Raw genomic sequence first — 22,596 nt, forward strand, 5'->3', positions numbered from 1 at the left:
CCCATCTTTCCTCCAAGTAGCTTGAGACGATGTATTTGTTTCTCCACCCCACACTTCCCTCACCCATTTCGTAGCTTCCATGAAAAATCTGAAGCATCACTCACCTTAGTGATAGATGTAAACACCTTTTCTAGAATTGCATTGTACTGAACTCTGCGAGGTCCGCCATCTTGAATGTCAACAAGTATAGCACAGGGTTTTGCAATACATCTGGAAAAGCAATCCCAAAGAAATAATGCACGTACAAAATGTGAAATCCTGTAACATGCTTAACATTCTCTATTACATTTTTTTATTTCCCACTAATAGCCATTTACAAAAATGTTCATCCAAATAAAACATCCATTCAAAATTCAGTGAAACATGAATATGCTTTATTTCTGAATACTCAAACGAACCAGCTCTTCTGAATTCTAAAATCTTTTAGTTCAGAATGACAGCATATAAGTAAACAATGTTTTAGCGGACCAGTTAATTATTATTTACTAGATTTATGAGTCCCACACCCTCTGTATAACAGGCACCCAGGGTGATATACTATAAAAATGCAATTAAAAACTTCATATCATTAAAAAATAAAAAGAGGAGCAGAATCATTAACCAAATGAAATTCAAGAGCTACAATTAAAATTAAAGTTAAAGATTGAAATAAAACATCAAGCAGCATTACAACTCTGACAGAAAATGGTCTTTATTGCCCATCTAAACCAAAGAAAGGAGAGAACCAACCTCGCCTCCCTTTGGGGAGAGTTCCCACAATCAAGGTGCTACTACTGAAAAGGCCCTATCTTCAGTACCCATCAATCTTGTCTCTCTAGGTGGTGGGACGTATAACAAAGCCTCCAATGATGTTCATAAATTATGGACAGAATCATATGGTGTCAACCCCAGCACCTTGAATTGGGCCTGGAAACAAAGCAAAAGCCAGGGATGTTGATCTATATAGAGGATATAAAATGGCCACCAAAACGCATTCCAGACAAAAGTCTAATTCCACATTTTGCACCAGCTAAAGTTTCTGAACATTTTCACAATAGAAAAAGGACTTGCTAGGTTTTCTCATGCTACTTGCAGGAGAAATGAGGCCACTTTGCCAGATATAACTCTAGCCCTGGAAAATCAGCATCCTGGCTCACATGGAGAATCTCCCCAGATACAGAAAGGCTCTCTTCTTTAGATTGCCTCCTATGAATACAGGGCGACAGAAATACACCAACTACTAAGAGAAAGAACTAGAGCACTCCTGCTCGAGCATTTAAACACAGATTGAATGCTTGAAGAGGGCTTCCAATTATGTACTTTCTATTGCATTTTTTAAATAAAATACCATTTGTCATTATGAACTTTTCTATGAAGTATCACTAATACGGGAACTATAGACCAACTTGGGAATCATAGCAAACATCCCGGCCAGTGACACTGTAGTAAAAGCTCTAGGAATAATGTTTGGATTCTCTTAAAAAATATAGAATTCAGTTGCTTAACAGGAGATGCCTTGCAAAGTTTTGATGGATGCTTTGCGGAAAGGAAGAAACAGATTTCCCTAACAGGTATCAGTGCAATAGAATTCAACTTCAATTAGAACTCTTTCCAAACAGTTAATTTGATCTCAGTGCATTTTTTCACATGACAAAAGGCAAGCTGAATTTGAGTCAGTTGAGATGCTACTTTAGATTGCCTTCCTCACCCATAACAAGAAGTCACAGCTCTCAGATGTAGCAACCTTCATAATCTCTGAGATCAGGTAATTGATAGATGTGGGGGCAAAGTACAAATGCACCTCCAAAAACGCTAGAACATCCAGCATATATTGACACACTAGTGGAAGGACCCAACTTTGCACAGGTTGGAATCACCTTTAGGTTGATACAGAAAGCCTTCAATCAAAACCTGCACAGCTGTCAGGAGTTGGACACCCCTATAGTTCCCTGAGGGAGGGGTCTGTCCATTGTTAGTTATGAAAGCATGATGAGCACAGATTTATCAGTTGTACTCTTACCTAGTTTCTAAATTGCAGTGATAAAATCTTAGTTTATTTATATACATACTGGCCTCAAGCAAATTCACATCATTCTATTCTTGTCCCTATTTCCCTATATATGAAAAGACGAGCGTACTTCATCCTTGAGAGGGAGGCCTACAAACATATAACCCTACAGAAAATCAAAACGCTATTTATGGTTCAACAGGTCTGCAACAGGTTGCATTCTAGTTTTTATCTAAAACGTTATGATCCAATTCTGCTGATCTAGTGTAGCGTGCTTATTTTGGGCTGTTGGATAAGCTTTTTGACATGGAGATGACTTAGGGAGCCAATGCACTTAGGACCAAACAAACATTGACCCTGTATATATGACATGCTAAGTCATGATGCTTAAAGCACTAAGCTTTATGATTTAGCATGTTGTGTGAACTATTCTGAACCATGGTGGCTACATAACCAGTTTAAACACGCTCACTAACTATTTGTTGCAAAAGGGTTAGCAGCCTAACCACGGCTCAGTGTGTTGTCTGAACAGGCCCATTGAGAGTTATGGGCAAAGCCATGCACATCTTCCATTTCCTCCATTTCACTTCCCTCTGTTTGCACATTCGTCTGCAATGTGTGCATGTGCTAGCATGCTGGTGATACACATAACTTTAAGGGTGACAGAGTATGCATGCAACATTTATAAACATTATGCGGATCAGGTTCCTTTCATAAAAATCTTTCTCTGGAAGTGGACTCTAGCACCTCTTCCTAAGGAATTATTCTTTTTTTTTTAATTTTATTTAAACATACACATTTACATTATCACAAAAAAAACATAACATACTACATAATATTGAAATGTTGAATACATAATATCTTATCTAAATAACATAATCAAAATTAACATACAAGTGCACCCCCCCCTCGGGATCTCATTCCTGATTCCAAAATCTCATACTTTCTTCTGCTGGTGGTTTCCCACTTCCCTTAGAAAACACAAATATTAGGAACTGTTTCCAAATTCCTTCAAAATCATTTGATTTAGCTATACCTCTTCTCCATTTAATATTACTTGTCAATTTATCATTAATAGCTATATCCCATACTTCTTTATACCATTCTTCAATAGAATATTCCCCTTGAATCTTCCAGTTCCTAGCTACAATCAATCTTGCTGCAGTCAGCAAATTCGTTATCAATTCCTTGATTTCCTTTTTACATTTAAAATCTTCAAATAGTGACAGTAATGCAACTTTTGAGGAATTATTCTTTGAGCTCCTGTACTAGGCTGTAGGATTCTTTTCAAATTTACACCATATTTATGTAAATGGCTTTGTGTCCCACTGTCTCCCCACACTACCAAGTAGTGGTAAAAGTGGAGCTAGACAAGGATTATGTATCCTGGTGTCTTCCTCTCTTCACGCTAGAACAAAAGAGTTGCCCATTCGTTGCTCGTCTGTGCTGACTCTGGCCTTGGAGCAAAGGAGTATTGGGTCAACTTTACTGCTGTTCAATGTTTATTTCCCCACAATAGCTTGTAGAGAGGCTGTTCAGGTTAGCTGGCTTAAAGCTGAAAGCTAATTTTTAAAGCAGTCACATCCAGACCAAAATCTGCAGAATGATTATGTGGTTGCAGAAGCATCCTGTGATCTACCAAGTGAGAAGGGTCCCCACCTAATTATTTTTATTTATTTATTTATTTCATTTTTATACCGCCCAATAGCCGAAGCTCTATTTAAAAATAATAATTGTGCTGCTAAGCAAAAGACTTTATTTTTTGCTCACAAGCTATACTGAAGCACACTATGTCCTTCAGTGGCTTAGTCTGCACATAATGAAGAGTGGGTTTTTTTAATTGTGGGTTGGCATGAATGAGGCAGCAGGCTAATACACTCTGCCTGATTGCTCGCTGTAATCCTTACAACTATTTCTAACATTGCCTTCAGCACTGAGATGTAACACCAGGCAAATTTAGGGATGTGCCATTAAATTTTTCACCTTCAGGATATCCAATCTGCATTGTTGCCACAAAACTAGCTTGTGAGGCTATGCCTACACTGCAGAAATAGGGAAAAATAGGACAATGCAGACAGTATGGCATTTGCACACATACAAACATATGCTTTAATACAGCTGACTAATAGATTAAACACCCATAAAGCTGGTTTGGAAACTAAAGAACGCCATTGCGTTTCCAGGAACTGGTGTTGGGCAAGAGTTGGCAAATTCATATTGCAATCGCATTGGTTACCAATGTATTCCTAGATCCTATTCAATGTGGTAGTTTTAGCCTATAAAGCCCAATGGTTTGCACCTTGGGTACTTTGGGAGTTCCTGCTCCCATATGAAACTCCCCTCCCAGTCCCTCCCCAAATTTAACAGCTTTAGCGATGAAATAATTCATTTTCGAACGATGAATAAATATTTAAGACAGGGTGTTTATATATTGTTACCCAGCCTTTAATCCCCAAAACAATTTCAAAAAGGTATATTATAAGACTTCTATAGAAAGACTAGAGATGTAACATTTCTGGAAATAATGAAGTCATGGGGGAAATGTTTTTTAATCGTCTCTGTAAGATTCCCTCCATAGTTTTTTTTTCCCCATTCCTTATTAAAGCTGATGGAATGTATCTTCTACTGATAGATATTTAGGGATGCGCCAAGTCATGCTCAGGTTCCCAACATGCGAGAAGAATCACCATATCATAATACAGAAGAAAATGTGCATTCTTGACAGTTTGGAACTTGTTCTATGGAGTCTTGTGTTTCTGAACTTGTTCTGGATAGATGCTGTAGAAGTCATTTGAAGTAGTTCTAATCTAAATACCACATGTAAAAAAAATCACTGTAGGATATCCTTTCACTACCACCAGATGCAACAGCTACTAGCCCTGATGGTTGTGTGCTATCTCCAGTATTGGAGTCAATAAGCCTGTGTGCACCAGTTGCTGGGGAACATGGGTGGGAGGGTGCTGTTGCACCATGTCCTGCTTGTTCATCCCTGGCCAATGGCTGGTTGGTCACTGTGAACAGAATGCTGGACTAGATGGACCCTTGGTCTGATCCAGCAGGGCTCTTCTTATGTTCTTAACTTTGAAGTTTAGATCTATGAATCTCACTGCCGCTGTCTTTAATAACATTTCCAATTAGTCCTCATTGCTAGGTAATGTTGCCTCAGATATATAACCTTTTAACTGCTGCTCCTAGAATAAACCCTGTCTACCTAAAAGAAAATCAGTAGCATGGTTCCTATGGCATAGGCATGGGATTGTCACCACCACTAGAAACAACTTTAATGAACAAAAAATAAAATATTTATTAATGGAAATTATTTACAAATAAGAATAAAACATTACTCCTTAAATAATAAGTTCAGATCACTTAAAAGTTCTTAAATAAGACTGCTCACCATTCCTACAAAGTGAAAGAATCTTTTTCAGCTAAATAAAATCTGAATAGCTTTTCCTTCAGACCAGATTTCCCCAAACTCCACCCACAAAACTTAACAGGTTTAGGAATTTCCCTAAATTTCCCTACAGGAAGGGCCAATTCACAACGGTGGCAAATCCTGGATTAATTAACCCAGGATTTGCTGCAGCATATGCCAGGTGCATTCCATAGCTATTTTGCATATTCAACCTCCAATCGGCCCAATCAGAGGTTGCAATGAAATGTTCGAACCCGGACACTATAGGTTAATTATGAGTTAACCTGCAAGTACATACCAGAGGAGACCATCCTTCAGGTAACCTGGCCTCAAGCCATTTAGGGGTTTAAAATTTAATACCAGCACTCTGAATTGGGCTGGAAATATATGGAAAACCAGTACAGATCACAAAGCACTACATTAATATGATCATATCAGTCAGTTCATAATCTTACTGCCATATTTTGTAAACCGCCCATTAATTTTGTAAACCGCCCAGAGAGCTTCGGCTATTGGGCAGTACAGAAATGCAATAAATAAATAAATATTTTCTGGCTTGTTCTGCTGTGGCATCCGGGTTGGGGAATGAGCTTCCTAGAAAGGTTCGCCTGGAGCCTAAGTTGTGCTCTTTCCAGTGCCAGGTAAAGACCTTTCATTTTCCCAGACATTTTGATATCTTAGTCTTTTAATGCTGTTGTTTTAAATCTCCTATTGCAATTTAAATCTCTGCATTGCTGCTAGGTTTTATTCTGCTGTACTTTTATACTGTAGTTTTAAGCTTTTATATTGAATATTGGATTTTATGCTGTATTTTGTGGTTTTAATTTTTATGAACTGCCGAGAGCCTCAGTTATTGGGTGTTATAGAAATGTAATTGATTATTTAAATACCGTGGGCCAGACAAAGTTTCTGGACTGTTTTTAAATGCAGCCTGACATATTACGCATTCTAGCAAGGTGGAATATTTTTTAAAAAATCATAAATAAAATAGTACATTTTCCTCATTTAAAAAACAGGTGTTACAATTAAATCTCATCATAACCATAACCATCACAGTCTCATAAAATGAATAAATGACTCTACCATCCTCACACGCTTTGAATTACCTACCAATCAAACATGGACATTTATTTCAGTTTTTCATGCCATAAAAATGGCTCTCTCCAACCTTCTTGAAAGTTCTGAGCTTTCAGTTTCTGTTTCTCTATCTAAAGTCACATGTGCAAAGACATCAGCAAGATAGGTTAGTCATTGTTCTGGGCTTATGTAGTAGCGGAGCTGGCTAAGGAGGGCAGAGGAATTTGAAAAACCTGGTTTAAATGCGTGGTTTAAATTTATTTATTTTCTTGCTGACTTACTGGCGAATCCACCCTGCATTGAATCAAGCCACTCTTCACTGCAGCAATAACACATTGCAGACACTAGTACAAAATAAGGCTGCCAGAATGCTGGTTGGTGCTTGGTAATCTGAGCACAGAATAATTTCAAGAGGGAAGAAAAGGAAAAAAAGCACTTTCCCTGTGCCCTGAGCATTTGACCTGCAGTGGGTTGTCACTCTTTGTTTCAGAGTGGCTTATCGTGACACCCAAACCTAGTGCAGTTTACCTTACTGTGGTTTGTTAACCACCTATAAGCCACCCTGACAACCCATGGCCTGTGGTTGTGTTGTTCAGGGAGGCTTGTTTTCAGGATGGCTTGTTGTGAAGTTTGAATCCAGCAGAGTCGCCCAGGAGGAGCAGAGAATACCCTGTCCTGGCAGCTCCTTGCATTGCTCTCTGCCCCTCCTCCTTCAGCTCCATTATTCATTTGACAGCAACCAGATTTATCCCCTTGTGAGCCGAAGTTTGCAAAGCTATGTGCAGATGCGTGATTGATTTACCTCTTAGTAAGCATGCGCACACACACCCCAATTCAGGACCATGGCAATTTGGAATTTCAGATTTCCCTCCTCGTATTTTCATACCAAAATTCCCCACACACATACTTGGGAGGTGAAAAAAGGCGGGGGGAATCTTTTTCTTTAACCATTTTCCATGGGGAGGAGGATTTTTGCATGAAAAAGTGAGGAGAGAAAGCTTCATTCCCGCCTCCCAAATCATCATGGTCCCAAACTGATGGTGCAGGCACGTACTCAGAGTTAAGTCAATCATGTGTACACTCAGAGCAGTGCTCAGCCCCAGCTGAAAGGAGCAGCCAAGGAGACCTTGTTTAAGTGTTAAAGAAAAAAATAAATAAAACCCTCAGCAACCTTATCCTAAAAAGGTAACTGCCCTTTCCAAAGAAAAGGCATATATACGCCAATGCAGCTGCTTCACAAGGCAAGGGGTGTGTGAATCAAATCACAGCAAGAGTACAAAGGGGCTGTGCTGCAAGGGCTCCAGAGATGCATGCTGTGAGCAGGCAGTAGGACGAAAGGAGAAACAAACCATGGCAAGCCAGTGAACGGCTGATCATAGGTGAGTTCGGACGACACAACAGTCAACCATGTATTAATAGTCAACTCCACAGTTGACTATTTAGGGGGTACCCCCCCACACACAACCTGATAATAATCAGCAGTGAGTTGACTATTAATTGTGCATTGACTAGCTGTTCCCCTGCCCATGCCCATGCCCCTCTGTCCTCCCACTAAATAGCGCTGGTTCCCATGAGGATTCCCCATCATGCAGGGTCTGCTCACTGTTAGTACCTGGCAGTATGCCTGAGCCCGCATGGGGCTCTCGCAGAAAGCTGGAGCCATGCTCTGCTCCTCCTGCTCCGTTACATAGGTGTGCCTCCCAGGACATGCACGTCCTACTCCTGGGTGGGGTGGCGTGATTAGCAGCTCCCCATGTGTTCCAACAGAATATGTGGCTTTTAAACCTCAAGCTGCAGGAGAAATCCTTTGCATAGAAACGGGGGAACAGCTCAGGGAGGAAAGCTACCAACCACAGCACCCCACCCAAGACCAGGACATGCATGCCTCTGGAAGCTTGTGGGAAACCACCTATCGCACTACCCCGCCCAGGGATGGCACTTCCCGGGAAGAATATGGGGAGCCGTCGATGACGGCACCACCCAGGGATAGCACATGCAGGTCCCTGTGAGCAAGTAGGGAGCTGCCAATCACAGCACCCCACCCAGGGATGGGACATGCACATTCAGGGAAGAACGGCTGCACAACACAGCAGGAGGAGCAGAGCCAACAGATATTGACACCCTTGTGGTGACACATGTCTATGGACCCCCATTGGGCAAGAGCAGCAGGGGTTTCCACCGCTCTTGCCTCGTGACTCAGTAGGCATGTGAAATAGTCAACGGAGCTTGCCACGCAACACAATAATCAACAGTTGTGCAAACAGTCAACCCTGCACACCATTGATTATTTGCATTGGTTATTTCGAGGAAATAACCAAATATGGTGTGGAAAAAGCTCGCCAGATGACACAATAGTTAAGGGTTGACTATTTAATCAATGGTTGACACTCGTGTCATCCAAACCCAGTCCATCTGTCAGCAGCAGCATGGCTTAGTGAGCAATTAACTAATGCACCACGGCTTGTTTTCAGCATGGCTTATCGTAACATGCAAACCAGCTTAAAGATTCCAACATAGAAATGGTTCTGGAGAGGGAAGTGGCATAAAGTGACTTGTAAAGAAAAATCCAGTTTTTATCAGTACTGACAAAGAGCCTATTCATGTCTGGACTTCTCTTTTTACAAATTGTATATAGCAATAAATGTACACAGCAATGTAAGAACAGAAAAGCAAATACATTTTCCCAGTAACGTTATTTACATCAAATAAGAACTACATCATTAATACACCATGCAAGAAGCTATTATGTAATTAGGACACTTATAACATGGTAAATGGCCCTCAAACAAAACGAAACAGCAGCAGCAACTGGAAAAAAGAAGTAAATTCACCAGCCCTTCATTTTAACAATGTACCAAGTAAAAGTGAAAAAGGTTCTGGCCAGCAACCAGGATGATCTTGCATAACTTTCACTGGCACAAAGGACTCTAGATACAAGAGATAAGCAATTACGCTTTACACAGTCCAAAAGGCAGTCTGACATCTAAAAAGACACCTGAGGATTAGAAACAAGCCTTTGGTTTGCTAAATATAATTGGCTGTGTTCTTTTGCTTCTGCTTACTTACACACCCAACGATTACAACTCCAATTAAGAAAGCAGACACATCAATGAATGTACTTCAAGCTTTCCTCTACATGTGCACTCTTTTCTTAGAATGTATCCTTTCATAAGCTCAGCATAAGTTCCACCGAACCAACTTGGATCTGTCTTCTAGTCTGTAGCCAGCTAAAACCCTTGGCTTTGATAATGTTATTTTCAGCACCTGCTGTAACATTCTTAATTTCCCGTTTACCTACAGGGTTTTCGCAATACACATTAAAATCCAACAGCTATTTGAGAGCTGGGGATCTGGCCTAGCTAGTGAATCCCTTTAGATGGTGAATCAGGGGCTGCAACCCCCTTAATACAATGATTAATAAAGCCATATTGAAACTAGTGCAATTTTAAGAACAAATGTGCAAAAATCAAGTTTAGCCTTCCCTAGTCAGGTGTCCTACAGATATAGTTGGGCTCAATTCCCATCATCTGCAGTCAACACAACTGGACTATGACCTAGTTAGAATCCACCAGGACAAGAGCCTTTAGTGCAGTGGCCCCTTCTCTGTGGAAGTCCCTGCCCCTGGAAGTCAGACAGGCAGGCGCCAATACTAGGCTACTTCCAGCGCCTCCTGAAAACAACTCTGTTTCGAGAAGCCTTCCTCAACTGACTAGCCACTGTTTTTCTGGTTCCTTTGTTTCTAAATTGAAAATTTTTAATTTGCTTTTTTAAACTTCTTTCTTTTACTGTTTATACCTATGCTCACCACTCTGGAATCTGTTAGATAATTAAGCAGTATATAATACTGAAGAGACTTCAAAAGATACCATTCAGCTTGACCACCAAAGTGCCATCTTGAAGTTGGGAGTTATTTGATCATCCCTTTTTGACTGCCTTCCCGTTGAATGATTCTCATGAAACACACTTCATTGGAAAGCTTTTGACACATAGATTCCACGAATAACAACAGTATTCATTATAATTCAAAGTCAGGAGTTTATGTCCATAAAGTGTTTTTTTTTAAAAAAGACTTAGGCCATCTTCTATAACAATGTACTATGAAGTTTTATTTTTAGTATAAAAATGTCAAGTATAATTAAATATACATCATTAATTGCAAATTGGTGCTAAATGAAATATGAACACCAAAAATGTTTCTGTACACCTTTAGAAACACAGGTTGAAGCCAAAGTACAGTGCTGTACTGGTAGCATATGGCATGTAAACAAATCATGAAGAGATTAAGAAACACTTAAAGTTAAAAGTAAGTAACCCAGTCAAGGTTTACGTACTACTCAGAAAGGAAGTCTCTAGCTGTTAAATTTAACAAAATAACGTATTAAAAAGTATCAGTACACCTTTATAAACACAGGTGCCGGCCAAAGTACAATGATATGCCAGTAACACGCAGCCTGTAAACAAATCAGAGATGGACTGTGGACCAACTCAGTATTTGTGTACACTTGTCTTCTGCCATGGACAACTCTACGTTGCCATGAGTAATGTGCACTTATTAGCAAACCTCAAGATTCAAGTCATTGATGGCCTAGAACAAGGCCGTTGCAGTGGCCACCTTGGAGTTTACACCAAGAACATTATATTTAAGGAAATTTTGTAAAGATAAAAGATGTAACACTTAGAATGTTTCAATAAACACAAATAGTTACGTTAAACCTTCCATTAGATTTGATTTTTCTCCACAAACTGTGTTTGTGGGTAACCAACTGGTTCCACATATAGGCTCAAATGGCATAGGACTATTCAGCCACACTACACAGCATTTGAGGGAGCAAAATCCTGACTCGATTGAATTATAATACAGCAGTACAGCAGGTTCACATATTTTCATTTTGTTTGCAAACACTGGAAGACAATGGCTGAGATGCAAAGAGCCACTCCAGATAAGCTCAAAAGGATGCATTACATTTTATTTTTTGGAAAACAACTTCATGCTGTATTAGGTGCTCAAGAATAGTGGCCTGTCAAGCCCAGTAATTCTTGAATTAAACTGATTTTCTGGAGCCATTTCAATTGGGTTTCGGGCCTGGTTTTGAGGCAGAAACTATCTTAGTTGCATTGTGGGATGTCAAAAGACATTTGTCTGACATATAGGTAATGAAAAAGAAAACCTTCGGCCTCATAAATAATTAAACAGCATTGTGTTTGAACACTATTAGTGGTCACTGAAACAGTCTGCAAATACTACTAATAGATGCATAGTAATAACTATTTCTGGCAATGAATATTTTGATCCATTTCAATCCAGTTTCAGTCCAGGATTTGGAATGAAAATATATTTAGTCACTCTGATGGATGACCGATGCTAAAGAGAAGTCAGAGGTAGTGCAACCTGTTCTTCTCCTGGATTTCTCTGGGAAGGGAAGGGAAAGCATCACACCACAGATGTTCTGTTCCTATCTTGATAAACAGTTCCAGAAGGTGGTACTGAGGGACTATTACTGTGCCCAATGGCATTTACATTATGGTGTTCCACAGGCAATGTGGATAAAAATAAATGATTTAAAAAAAAAATTAAATCAGGTTTTTTATTTAAATTGATTTATATTTTTTAAAAAATCTTAAGCGAAATACTAAATTTCTCTCTCCCTTAAAAAATACACAGCTACAATTAAATCAACATACTAAACCTACACTTACAATTTCATAAAAATGAAGTTACCTACCAATCAAATATGAGCATTATAAAATTAATTAATCAAATTAATCGCATTATAAAAATTCTGTTCAGCCTAATTACTGGTTCTTGCTTCATGAAAATTTTGGCTTTCAGTTTCTCTAACTAAAGTCACATGGGCAAAGACACAGAGGGACAGTTCACATGTCACAGGAAGTCACTGTGGGTTAACTCAACCACAGTGTGTGCTGGTCGCCATTTTGAATATGCAAGCCGTGGTTTATCATGCATATTCAAATAGTGGTGCACCCTGAGGCACCCCGCAGGTGAGTTAACCCACAGTAGCTTACTGTGACATGCAAGCTGGGTCAGACTGGATTAGAGATGTGAAAACCCAGAGGAAAAAAAATCAACAAAATTGATGAAATAGCTTAAACCAGCTACCGCGGCAGCATCTATTGATTAAATCTACAACTCCGCTTTAGTGAAAGAGCACTACTGCAGTACTGGGAACAGCTTAAACAAGCTCTTGTGTGCTTGAGTGTGAGCCTTATTTATTATTTATTTATTCATTTATTACATATTTATATTGATGGGACTAGGCTCTCAACATAACAGAATACATAAACCTCCTCCTACAATCTTGGCTGCCAGAGAAGTGTGGCATATAGTATCACATCAATTACAGTTCAATCCATTCTCTCACTCAAAATTGACTTTATGGGGAAATCCAGATTTAAGAATTGGAAAGAAAGTGTTCTTGTGGAGGACATGGATGGATAGGATGATTTTTACATTGGATCAACTAATAGGTCCAAACAATGAGTTTTTGTCATTTCCAGATTTACATGTTAAATATAATTTACCTACTATGGCTGAATGGCAGTACTTGCAACTGCAACACTTGCTGGAATCTTGGTTTGGTCCAGCCGCTTTTACAGCTTCAGAGCCTCCATTACTGTTGGAAACACTTAAAACAGCTGAACAGGCATATAAACCAACAATCCATATATATAATCAGTAAATAAATATGATACCCAAGATCTAAGACAGGAATGGAATAGAAAATTGGAGCGTCTTATTTTGCCTAAACAATGGATTGTTGTCTTAGCATCTGTATCTGAAGCTTCTACTGATCTAAGGCTATGCCTTATTCAGCAAAAAAAAAATGTTTCACATTTATTGGACTCCACAGCACCTCTTTAATAAGGGTTCATCTAATTTGCATAATTATTGGAGATGTAACGTACCCAATGCTTCTTTTATTCATATGTTTTGGCAATGCCCAATAGTTGCCTCCTTTTGGAAGGAGGTCATAATAAAGATAAACTTTGTATTGAAGCAGTCTTTAATATGGAATTACACTGAAATAGAGTAAATACTTTATTTAGTGTAAATTAACATGACTTACTGGTCACATTTTCATATATTTCCTGAACAGTGGTGCAAAAGTTTCAATGAGAAACTAGATTTCAACCAGTGATTTAAATCACTCCACCCTGTCCATGATGCTCTACTTTGTCTTCTGTGCTATTTAATATCTACATGAAACCGCTGAGGAAGGCCATTCAAAGATATGAAGTGGGGTGTCATCAATATGACACCCAGCTCTATTTTCATCGAAGTGCTGAATCACTGTCTGTGACCAGCAATGAATGGGTAATGAAGAACAATAAATATATTCAATCCAGATAAAATAGAGATGCTGTGGGTGGGTACTTTGTCTGGACTGGGAAGTGGAGTTCATAGAAGCATTCAGTAGAAAAGCACATCAAAGATCATCTAGCCCAACCTCCGCCAATACAGGAAATTCACTATTATATAATCCCTGATATGTCACCATCCAGTCTCTGCTTAAAAAACTCTAATGTGAACCGCCCAAGGAGCTTCGGCTATTGGGCAATATAAAAATACAATAAATAATAAATGAATAATGAAGGCGAGTCCCCAACTTCTGAAGCGGTCTATTCTACTGCCAAACAGATCACTGTTAGGAAATGCTTCCTAATGTTCAGCCCAAATTCCCTTACTTGTAATTTCAGCCCATCAGCAGGTTGGATCAGTTCAGATCCAACCCGCTGAAGCAAGAGAGAACAAATTTGCCCCATCATCTATATGACCATCCTTCAAATATTTGAAGATCGTCCTCTTATCACCTCTTAATTGCCTCTTCTCCAGGCTAAATATATGCAACTCCTTCAACCTTTCTTTATTGGACTTAGTCTCCAGGCCCTCACCACCTTTGTTGCCCCCCTCTAAATATGTTCTTGCCGATATCCTCCTTAAACTGCAATGGCCAGAAATGGACATACTCATCCAGGTGAGATCTGACCAAAGCAGAAAAGTAGTACTGTTACTTCTCATGAACTTATTATATTTCTGTTGATGCAACCTGGAACTGCAATACCCTTTTAGCTGTCATCACGCTACTGATTCACGTGTAGCTGGTAGATCCTATTTACACGTACTGCTGTCGAGCCAAGTGTTAAACAGCCTCTATTTCTTTAACTGATTCTTCCTACCCAGATGCAGAATCTCACATTTATCTCTGTTGAAAATTCATTATGTTAGTTTTGGCCCAGTTCTCCGTTTTATCAAGGTAACTGAATCCTGTTCCTGTCTTCTCAGGTGTTACCTACCTGAACTAGTTCGGTGTCATTTGCAAATATGATGAGCATCCCCTGTACTTCATTGTCCAAGTTGTTTATAAATATGTTGAAAAACATTGAACCCAGGGCAGAACCCTACATAGGAAGCTGCTTATACCACGTCAGATCAATGCTCCATTTAGCCCAGTATTGTTGATACGGACTAGCAGCCATTCGCCAGTGTTTCAAGGATTTTTTTCTTGCTGTACCCTGAAATGCCAGGGATCGAACCTTCTGCATGTTAAGCATGTGCTCCACCACTGAGACTTGGCCTCTCCCCCACTTGGCACTTCTCTCCAGTCGATGAGGACCCATTGGTATGCTCTAATGGCCAGCTATAAATCCACCTAACAGTACCATCATCTAGCCTACACATTACCAGCTAGCCAAAAAGAATATCATGGGGGATCTTGTTGAAAGTCTTGTTGCAATGAATATATACTATGTCTACAATATTCCTCCTATCTGCCAAGGTAGTAACTCTAGCCTGATCTGGAGAGGGTTGGACTAGCCCTGAAAGATCAGGTTCAGTCTGGGAGTAGTATTTGATCTGGCTAAATCTTTAGAAGCCTACATGACCCTCTATCAGATAAAAACAAAGCCTTGTGGCACCTTAAAGAACAAATTATTCTGGCACAAAGCACCTTTCACCAGCTGAGGCTGATATGCCAACTATGACCCCACCTATGACCCCACCTGGACAGATAAACTAGTCACGACAATTCATGCAGTGGTAACATCTTGGTTACGCTACTGTAATGGACATGGGATTGTCTGGCCATTACAGTTGGTAAACATGCTGCTGTGTTCTGCATTAACTGGACATTTATAACGTATCTTGGTAGTTTTAAATCTGTGACACAGGTCCTGGCCTATAAAGTACTGGGACTGACCTATAAAGCCTTAAACGGCTTGGGATCAGAATACCTTAACTTGCCCTGGTAGCAAAATGGCCCTCTGAGGTGAAGAAGGTTGTGACAAGACCTTTTCATTTGTGGCACCCTGTAGCATGGTACAGTTTTTATTTTTTCAACATTAGGTGGAAACCTTTGTATCTGGCCAGGCTTTTTAGGCGTCCTATCTGTTTATGGATGCTTTATGCTTGAATGTTTGCCTATTCTTCTAACAACTTTTTTTTTATGTTCATTGTTTTGGGGTTTGATCCAGATTTAGTCATACTTCGATACTTTGAAATCAAGGGAAATTAAATTAGTCATAACTAATTTAAGGCCCAATGATTTCAATGGACCTAAGTATGACTAAATTTGGATCCAGCCCCCTATCTTTGTAAGCCACTCTGAAAATTTTGCCTGAAGAGCAGCCAATAAATAATTTAACTTAAATAAAATTCTCTACACCAATAGTGCACCCCAGTGCAGATATTTGTGGAAATGTCTGTCTGTGTTAACCTCTTTGCAAACATGGGGGTTTCCTGCTGTCCTAGAGAAGCTGAGGTCAATATACAGATGTAGTGTTCTTTGCTCCCTGTTGTGAAATTCACTGTAGAAATACCTCCCCTTCTGGACTGCAATCTTCAACAAAACAGCGCTTGTCTCTGCCAGCTTTTCTTCATAGAGTGATCCTGTATTAATCCAATAGCCAAGTATCGTGTGGAAGAAGCAATCTTGACAACCTCTGTCATGCGTAGTAATGTGACTAAGCGAACAATTCTGCCTCTATGGGGAACCTGAGTCTGTTCTGGATTAAAAATGGGAGATATAAATGTAAAAAAAAAAAAAAACCAAAAAGAAGGAAGAGAAAGTCTTCCCCAATCAGAAAAGAGAAGCCAAGAGAGAGTGGTTCTGTCAGGCCCATCAGAGCTCCAAATAGTCTAGCAGAGATCGTGGACACATGAAAAACAAGAACTACAACCTCAGTAGCGTTCCACAGCACCCAAAATTGTGCATATGAGGTGTTTCTGATGATTTCAGCAAAAACGTTACAGCGTCCTTTCTAAAAAATAAATTAGGTTTAACAGCATTTTAACAGCATTTAACAACGTTAAGTTTGTTTTTAATGGACCCCACAATTGTTGTTTTTAAATGGATACTGTTGTTTTTATACTGTTTTTATGTGTGTGTGGGTTGTTTTTTTTAAAAAAAATTGTATACTTTTAATGTTTACTATTTTAAAATGTTGTAAACCGCCCAGAGAGCTTCGGCTGTGGGGCGGTATATAAATGTAATTAAATAAATAGGTCGTCTACTGGGAAGTTCTGTCAAGGTACTACCTCTAAAAGAGAGATAGAAATATATTACCTTTTGCTCAGTTTCTGTACCCATCAGATTGCCAAAACTAACAGAAAAAAGTACATAGAAACAATACATTCCAATCTCCCCCTCCCTCCAGGGTAGGGAACGGAATTGTCTGTCTGAAATCTGTGCAATGGATTCACATTCTGCGCCTTAGAAAGTTAAGTGAAATTAGTGTGCTGTGATGATAAGCTAAGTGTTGATGGACTTCCTCTAAAATCAAGCATCAACTGAAAACACATAATAGACAGGAAGGGAAGGAAAACCAGCAATGGCAGCAGAAAACTATGGCTGAAGTTGTGAGTCAACGGTCCCGGACACCCAGTGCTAAATTATGGTATATAATTCATTTAATATTCATTCCTCAAAATAAAGAAAAAGAAACAGGCATAGGTATTTTAAGTAGATAAATTTAATGTTATGTATGAGCATGGATGAGGCCCAAAGGCTTCTACATAAGGAGTTGCATTGTATTTCCCAGTGTGTATAGGGAATTTTACAACCAAGGTGTCAAATAGTCCTTCCTAAAATATATATATTCCAGTTAGATGACTAAATGCAAAGAAGGAGAAATTATTGCTCTCAGTAGAGCTGTTGGATATTAGTAGATTTAAGTACCTTGGTTTCACTTTGTAATCAACATTCTTGGTCTCAATAGCTTGATTTTGTGAACTTCTACCTAATCCACATACCTTGTGCTCCTGAAAATACCTTTATCAGATGTATCCCCCAATTTTCAGGAGCACAAGGTACGTATGTGGATTAGGTAGAAGTTCACAAAATCAAGCTATTGAGACCAGGAATGTTGATTACAAAGTGAAACCAAGGTACTTAAATCTAAGGTACTTGTGCTCCTGAAAATACCTTTAACAGATGTGTCCCCCCAATTTTCAGGGGCGATCTATATTTTTTACTATATTGTCTGGCTGCTATATTTTGTATAGGGAAATATGCATCCAGCTCTCAATCTGGAGAATAGTCATCGCCAATACGCAGAAACTGGCCATCTCTGCTTTAACATGTGATTAACATAATTAAACTAATGAACTGCCATACAAGATCATTAACAATCAATAAATGTTCTCTGATTCTTCCGAAGATTGGACTTATTTGGACTTTCTCCAGCAACATAAGCAATAAAGTTTTGAATAGTCATGCAAACATTTTTTCCAGGCACACATTTCAGGAAGACAATATTTTCCAACACAAGTATTAATACCATATGGAAGAGCCCCCTGGGGTATGACAGTGCTCCAGTTCTTCCAAACAAAACACCTGAGCAGAGGAAAGAAAACTGAACCCTATTCTGAGCTCAGCATTATCACTTTTATCTGGTTTAGTTTTCATTTTTTGCTACTTAAGTATGAACAAACAACTGACAAAGTGATCTCTGGCTCATGAAAGCCTACGACACAATAATTGTGTGTCTTTAAGTTGCCAAATAGCTTTCTAGCCCTATTCAGGTGTTTGCCTAAACAGGGTATAAGCAACAAACGTAAGAGGGATAGGGCTACACACTCTAGTCCCAAAGTCTCAGTCTTCCTGTGTTGAGTGGGTGATCTGGAGTGGACTTCTATTCAGGTTCAACTGAATGCAAGTAGAAGTCTCATGCAAAAGGTTCTACTCGCATTCAAGTAAGCACAAGAAGAAGCCTGCTACAGACCTCCCCATTGAACACAGGAGCCAAAGTAATGGGGCTGGCACATGAGGATGTTGGAGCAGGGCTGTTGTGCAGTTTTGTCCCCCTTTCTTATATTATGCCTGAATTGGGCTTCTGTTTTTGCTGCAACAGATCTGTACAGCCACTCCTTGAGAATTAGCTAAGAAAATGTTTGACCTAACCCACTACAGATACTCTCAGGGAAAGATGGGTGTATAACTGGGGAAAATGGGAGGCTTGGTCCTAAACCTAAGAATATGTGAGATACTTAATAAGTTACATGTATTATACTACATAGTATTACATTTATATCCCACCTTTCTTTCAAGGAGCTCAAGATAGTATACATGGTTCTCCCCCTCCCATTCTATCCTTACAACAACCCTGTGAGGTAGGTTAGACTGAGAGATAGACAAGGTCACCCAGTGAGGTTCAACAGCTGGATGGGATATCTGCCCAGGTCTCCAGTCTTAGGGCAATATCCAATTGTATTGTCATGCTAGTGCAAATAACATTACAACAGGAGAAACTACATCCAAAACTAAGTGCAAGAGAATACAACTGAAGTTGTTTTCTCAAGCGTAGATGCACATTACTCCTGCACAACGGTTTGCACAAATGTAACACACGCTTGCACAATGGAAAGATTCAGCAGAGCTCTGCTAGTACTATTAGAGTATGCAGAACACCACTATTGGCCACTGCCCCAGTCCAACTTTCTCAATTAGCCTTTCTCTAGAAGTGATGACTACAATTCTCAGCACCGCCACCATACTGATAGTGGTAATCCAACTCATCTGGAAGATATCCTGTTGGGGAAGCCTGCCCTAAATCATCAATATACAGTGTAACTTTACATTCTGAAAGAAACACATTCCATTAAAAGTGCCAGATTAGGACTGGGAAGACCTGGATTCAAATGTCCACTCAACCCATGAAGCTGACCCTGGGCCACTTGTAGATTAGGCTGCGAGAGCGCCTGCCTCACAAGATTGACGTGCTGATACAACGTGCGAGGAAAAAAATCAGAACCGCGTATCAGAACCTCGGGTTGCTTGGGAGAAGGGCGGGATACAGAGCAACCAAATCAACAGTGCCAAAAGGTGGTACATGAGGATGGGGGCGCGGGAGGGGAGAGATGACACTCAGACGGTGGCGGGAGAGGGATCTCACGGACGCTTCTGGGTGAGGAGGAAGCAAGTCATCAAACCGACCTCAATCACTCTGAGAAAGAAATCTGGGCTCGCACACTCACACCCCCACTGACACACTCGCTCTCTTGCACACACCACACACCCGTCCGGAGTCAGGCGGACGGAAGTCTGCGTTTTTCCTCCAGCCCGTCATCTTTTGGGGCGGGGTCCGCCAGCAGCAGCAGCAGCCCCCTTCCCGTCATATTACCCCAGCTCACGGCCCCCCGACCCCCTCCCCTCTCCCCCACCCTGCCCTGCCCGCCGCTACCTCTCGAAGAGCTGCCGTAGGACGAAGACACCGGCCGCCAGAGGGAAAGCGGCCAAAACGTGGCCGGAGCGGTATCCGGTCTCGCCGTCGGAACCCTCCCGCTCCAAATCGGCCCAGGTCACGTTGGCCGGAAACCAGAAGCGTTCGCTCCACAGCCCACTCCATAGCCAGGCTGCCGCTGCCACCACCGCCATCTTCCCTCCGTCGCCGCCCTGCCGGGCTGCTACTACCTCCGACCACCGCCGCCGTGAGAAAAAAGGGGGCGGGGGGAAGTTACCGGGGGCGTGGCCTACAGAGTCCCCGCCCATTTATCCGGAGGGTAACCCCGCCCCAATCGCTTCCTCACTACTACGAGACCGTTAGGAGGAACATGGGCGCATGCGCGCTCCTGGTTATGATTCTTTTTTTCTTTTAAGTTTGCGTCGCACGTGGGCGGAAAGGAGGAAAGAACAGCTTCCCAGGAGGAAAGAAAGGGTGTGATTGATAAAGGAATTCAACAGGTGCAGTCCATTGCTATTTGGCCAGGGTTCTGAAGCCTTCCCTAAGACCCAGCCCTCGTTCCCTAGTTTTGAGGTTTATTTTCAAACCATCCTACAGCTTCCCCCCCCCCCCGGTAATAACTGGGGGAGTGCATAAAAGGGCATGAGCTTTTTCTAAGACTGCAACAAGATTTAAAATAAAACAATAGACCAAGTTGATAGCAATAGTATATTTATTGATTACGAAGAAGCATGCAGAAGCTTTCATGAGACATGGTCAAGTCTTTTTCATCTATTTTTTTTTAAAAGGGAAACGACAACATTATTGCAACGAGAAGGAAGTTCAGGCCCTGCCTCTTATTCTGATTTTTTAATACCGATTCGCACTCCCCCAGACTCATTCAACCACCCGTGCCCCGCCTGTGGAGGATTGTGCAAACAGCAACCGGGAACCAGCGAGTGCCGCGTGGAACTCTAGTTATGTGTGCACCACTTCCAAAGAGTACTATGGGAGGGCGCTGCAGAGCAGTCTCATTTGGGCTAAAATAGGAATCCCTTGGTTTGTTAAAATGCCATGAGACTGCCCCAAAAGACACAGTAGTTCGATTGCACTGTCAGGAGGCGATCTCTGACTTTCCTAAACTAGCTTCGAGTTAAAACTCCTCTGTGTTACTACATATTCAAACGGCTTAGGCCAGGGCCAGCCCTAGGATAGTGTCCTTGGGGAAAAGTGCCTTTGGTGCCCCTCTGCCTCCCTCCCATGGTCAGCTTGGCAGAGCCACCAACAGGGTTTATGGGGCCTGTTGGAGGTGTGATGTTGGGAGCCCTACTGCTGCCCCCTTCAAGGACTCATGCATATGTACACAAAGCTGGGGGGGGGGGGGATGTGACAATTGTTGCATGCATGGACTGCATCTGAGCATTCTTACCTGTTCTTCCTCCTTGCCCTGGGAACGAGCAGCATGATAAATGTGCTCCAATCTTTCTGACATGGGGATAAGGGAATAGGGATCAGGTTGTGCTTCTCCAAATTACAAACCTTTTCTAGCAGAGCTTTCTGCCTCCTGTGGCTAAGTCTCACGGATCTTCTGGTTGTGGGCTGTGGCTGACCCCCACTCCTTACTCAAGAAGGGTTCCTCCCTTAAGGCCTGGTCCCACACCACTCCTACACCTTGCCCTGAGATAACAGCTACAGAACATTTCTCTCCAGTGGCACCTTTATTTATTTATTAGATTTTTATACCGCCCAATAGCCGAAGCTCTCTGGGCAGTTCACAAAAATTAAAACCATAATAAAACAACCAACATGTTAAAAGCACAATTACAAAATACAGTATAAAAATCTAGAACCTTTTCCCTAGCAGGCCTGACGTTCTTTCTGTGACCAGAACAGGCTGCCTGTTCTACCACAGAATCCCTCCTATAAGCTTTCTCTGCTCCTTTTCATGGTTGGGAATGGTTCACGTGACAAGCTAAGCCATAACGTTTACCTCAAAATACTTAACCACTATGGCTTAGTGTGTCATCTAAACAGGGTCATTGTGATTCAAAGTCTAGTCCAAATGCTATTGCCTGATTCTATATTACAAAGTAGAAAGAAATTTCTCCTGTCATTCAGTGTAACAAAAAGCTATGGGTTAAACATCTTCAACCAGACTTACTCATGCTTAGTAAATGTTAAGGGAAGTTACGCTTAACTTTGTTCTCTGAATGTTCTCTGAATGGATGGCTTGTTCTGAATGTTCTCTGAATGGACATGCAGACCAAGAACTCTGGCTTGTCGCAGAGGAGGAGAGAGAAGCCAAAGTTGTAATCCAGAGTTCAATATGGCCATTATTTAAACTACAACCAATAAGCAGCACAAGTGTACAACTCCCCTGTGTATACAGTTGTAGGTGCATTGCTGTAAACATGCCTTTGGCTGAATGTATAGCAAGAACAGG

General features: G+C 40.9%; 1 protein-coding gene across 2 annotated transcripts in view; it reads right to left on the reverse strand.

Annotated features, from left to right (window-relative positions):
• CERS5 (ceramide synthase 5) overlaps window positions 1-20,426 on the reverse strand; it is a 48,021-nt gene extending 27,595 nt beyond the window's left edge. For both annotated transcript variants that reach the window (XR_010025178.1, XM_063119871.1), the window contains exons 1-2: window positions 20,175-20,426; window positions 105-210 (exon numbers count right to left, since the gene is read on the reverse strand). Coding sequence is in view for 1 of the 2 variants with exons in the window: in XM_063119871.1 (XP_062975941.1) it covers window positions 105-210; window positions 20,175-20,368 (300 nt within the window). In the remaining variant the exon portion in view is untranslated. The remainder of the gene's footprint in view (window positions 1-104; window positions 211-20,174) is intronic.
• Between the last annotated feature and the right edge of the window lie 2,170 nt (window positions 20,427-22,596).

This window comes from Elgaria multicarinata, chromosome 3, assembly GCF_023053635.1.
Source record: "Elgaria multicarinata webbii isolate HBS135686 ecotype San Diego chromosome 3, rElgMul1.1.pri, whole genome shotgun sequence".
Lineage (NCBI taxonomy): Eukaryota > Metazoa > Chordata > Lepidosauria > Squamata > Anguidae > Elgaria > Elgaria multicarinata.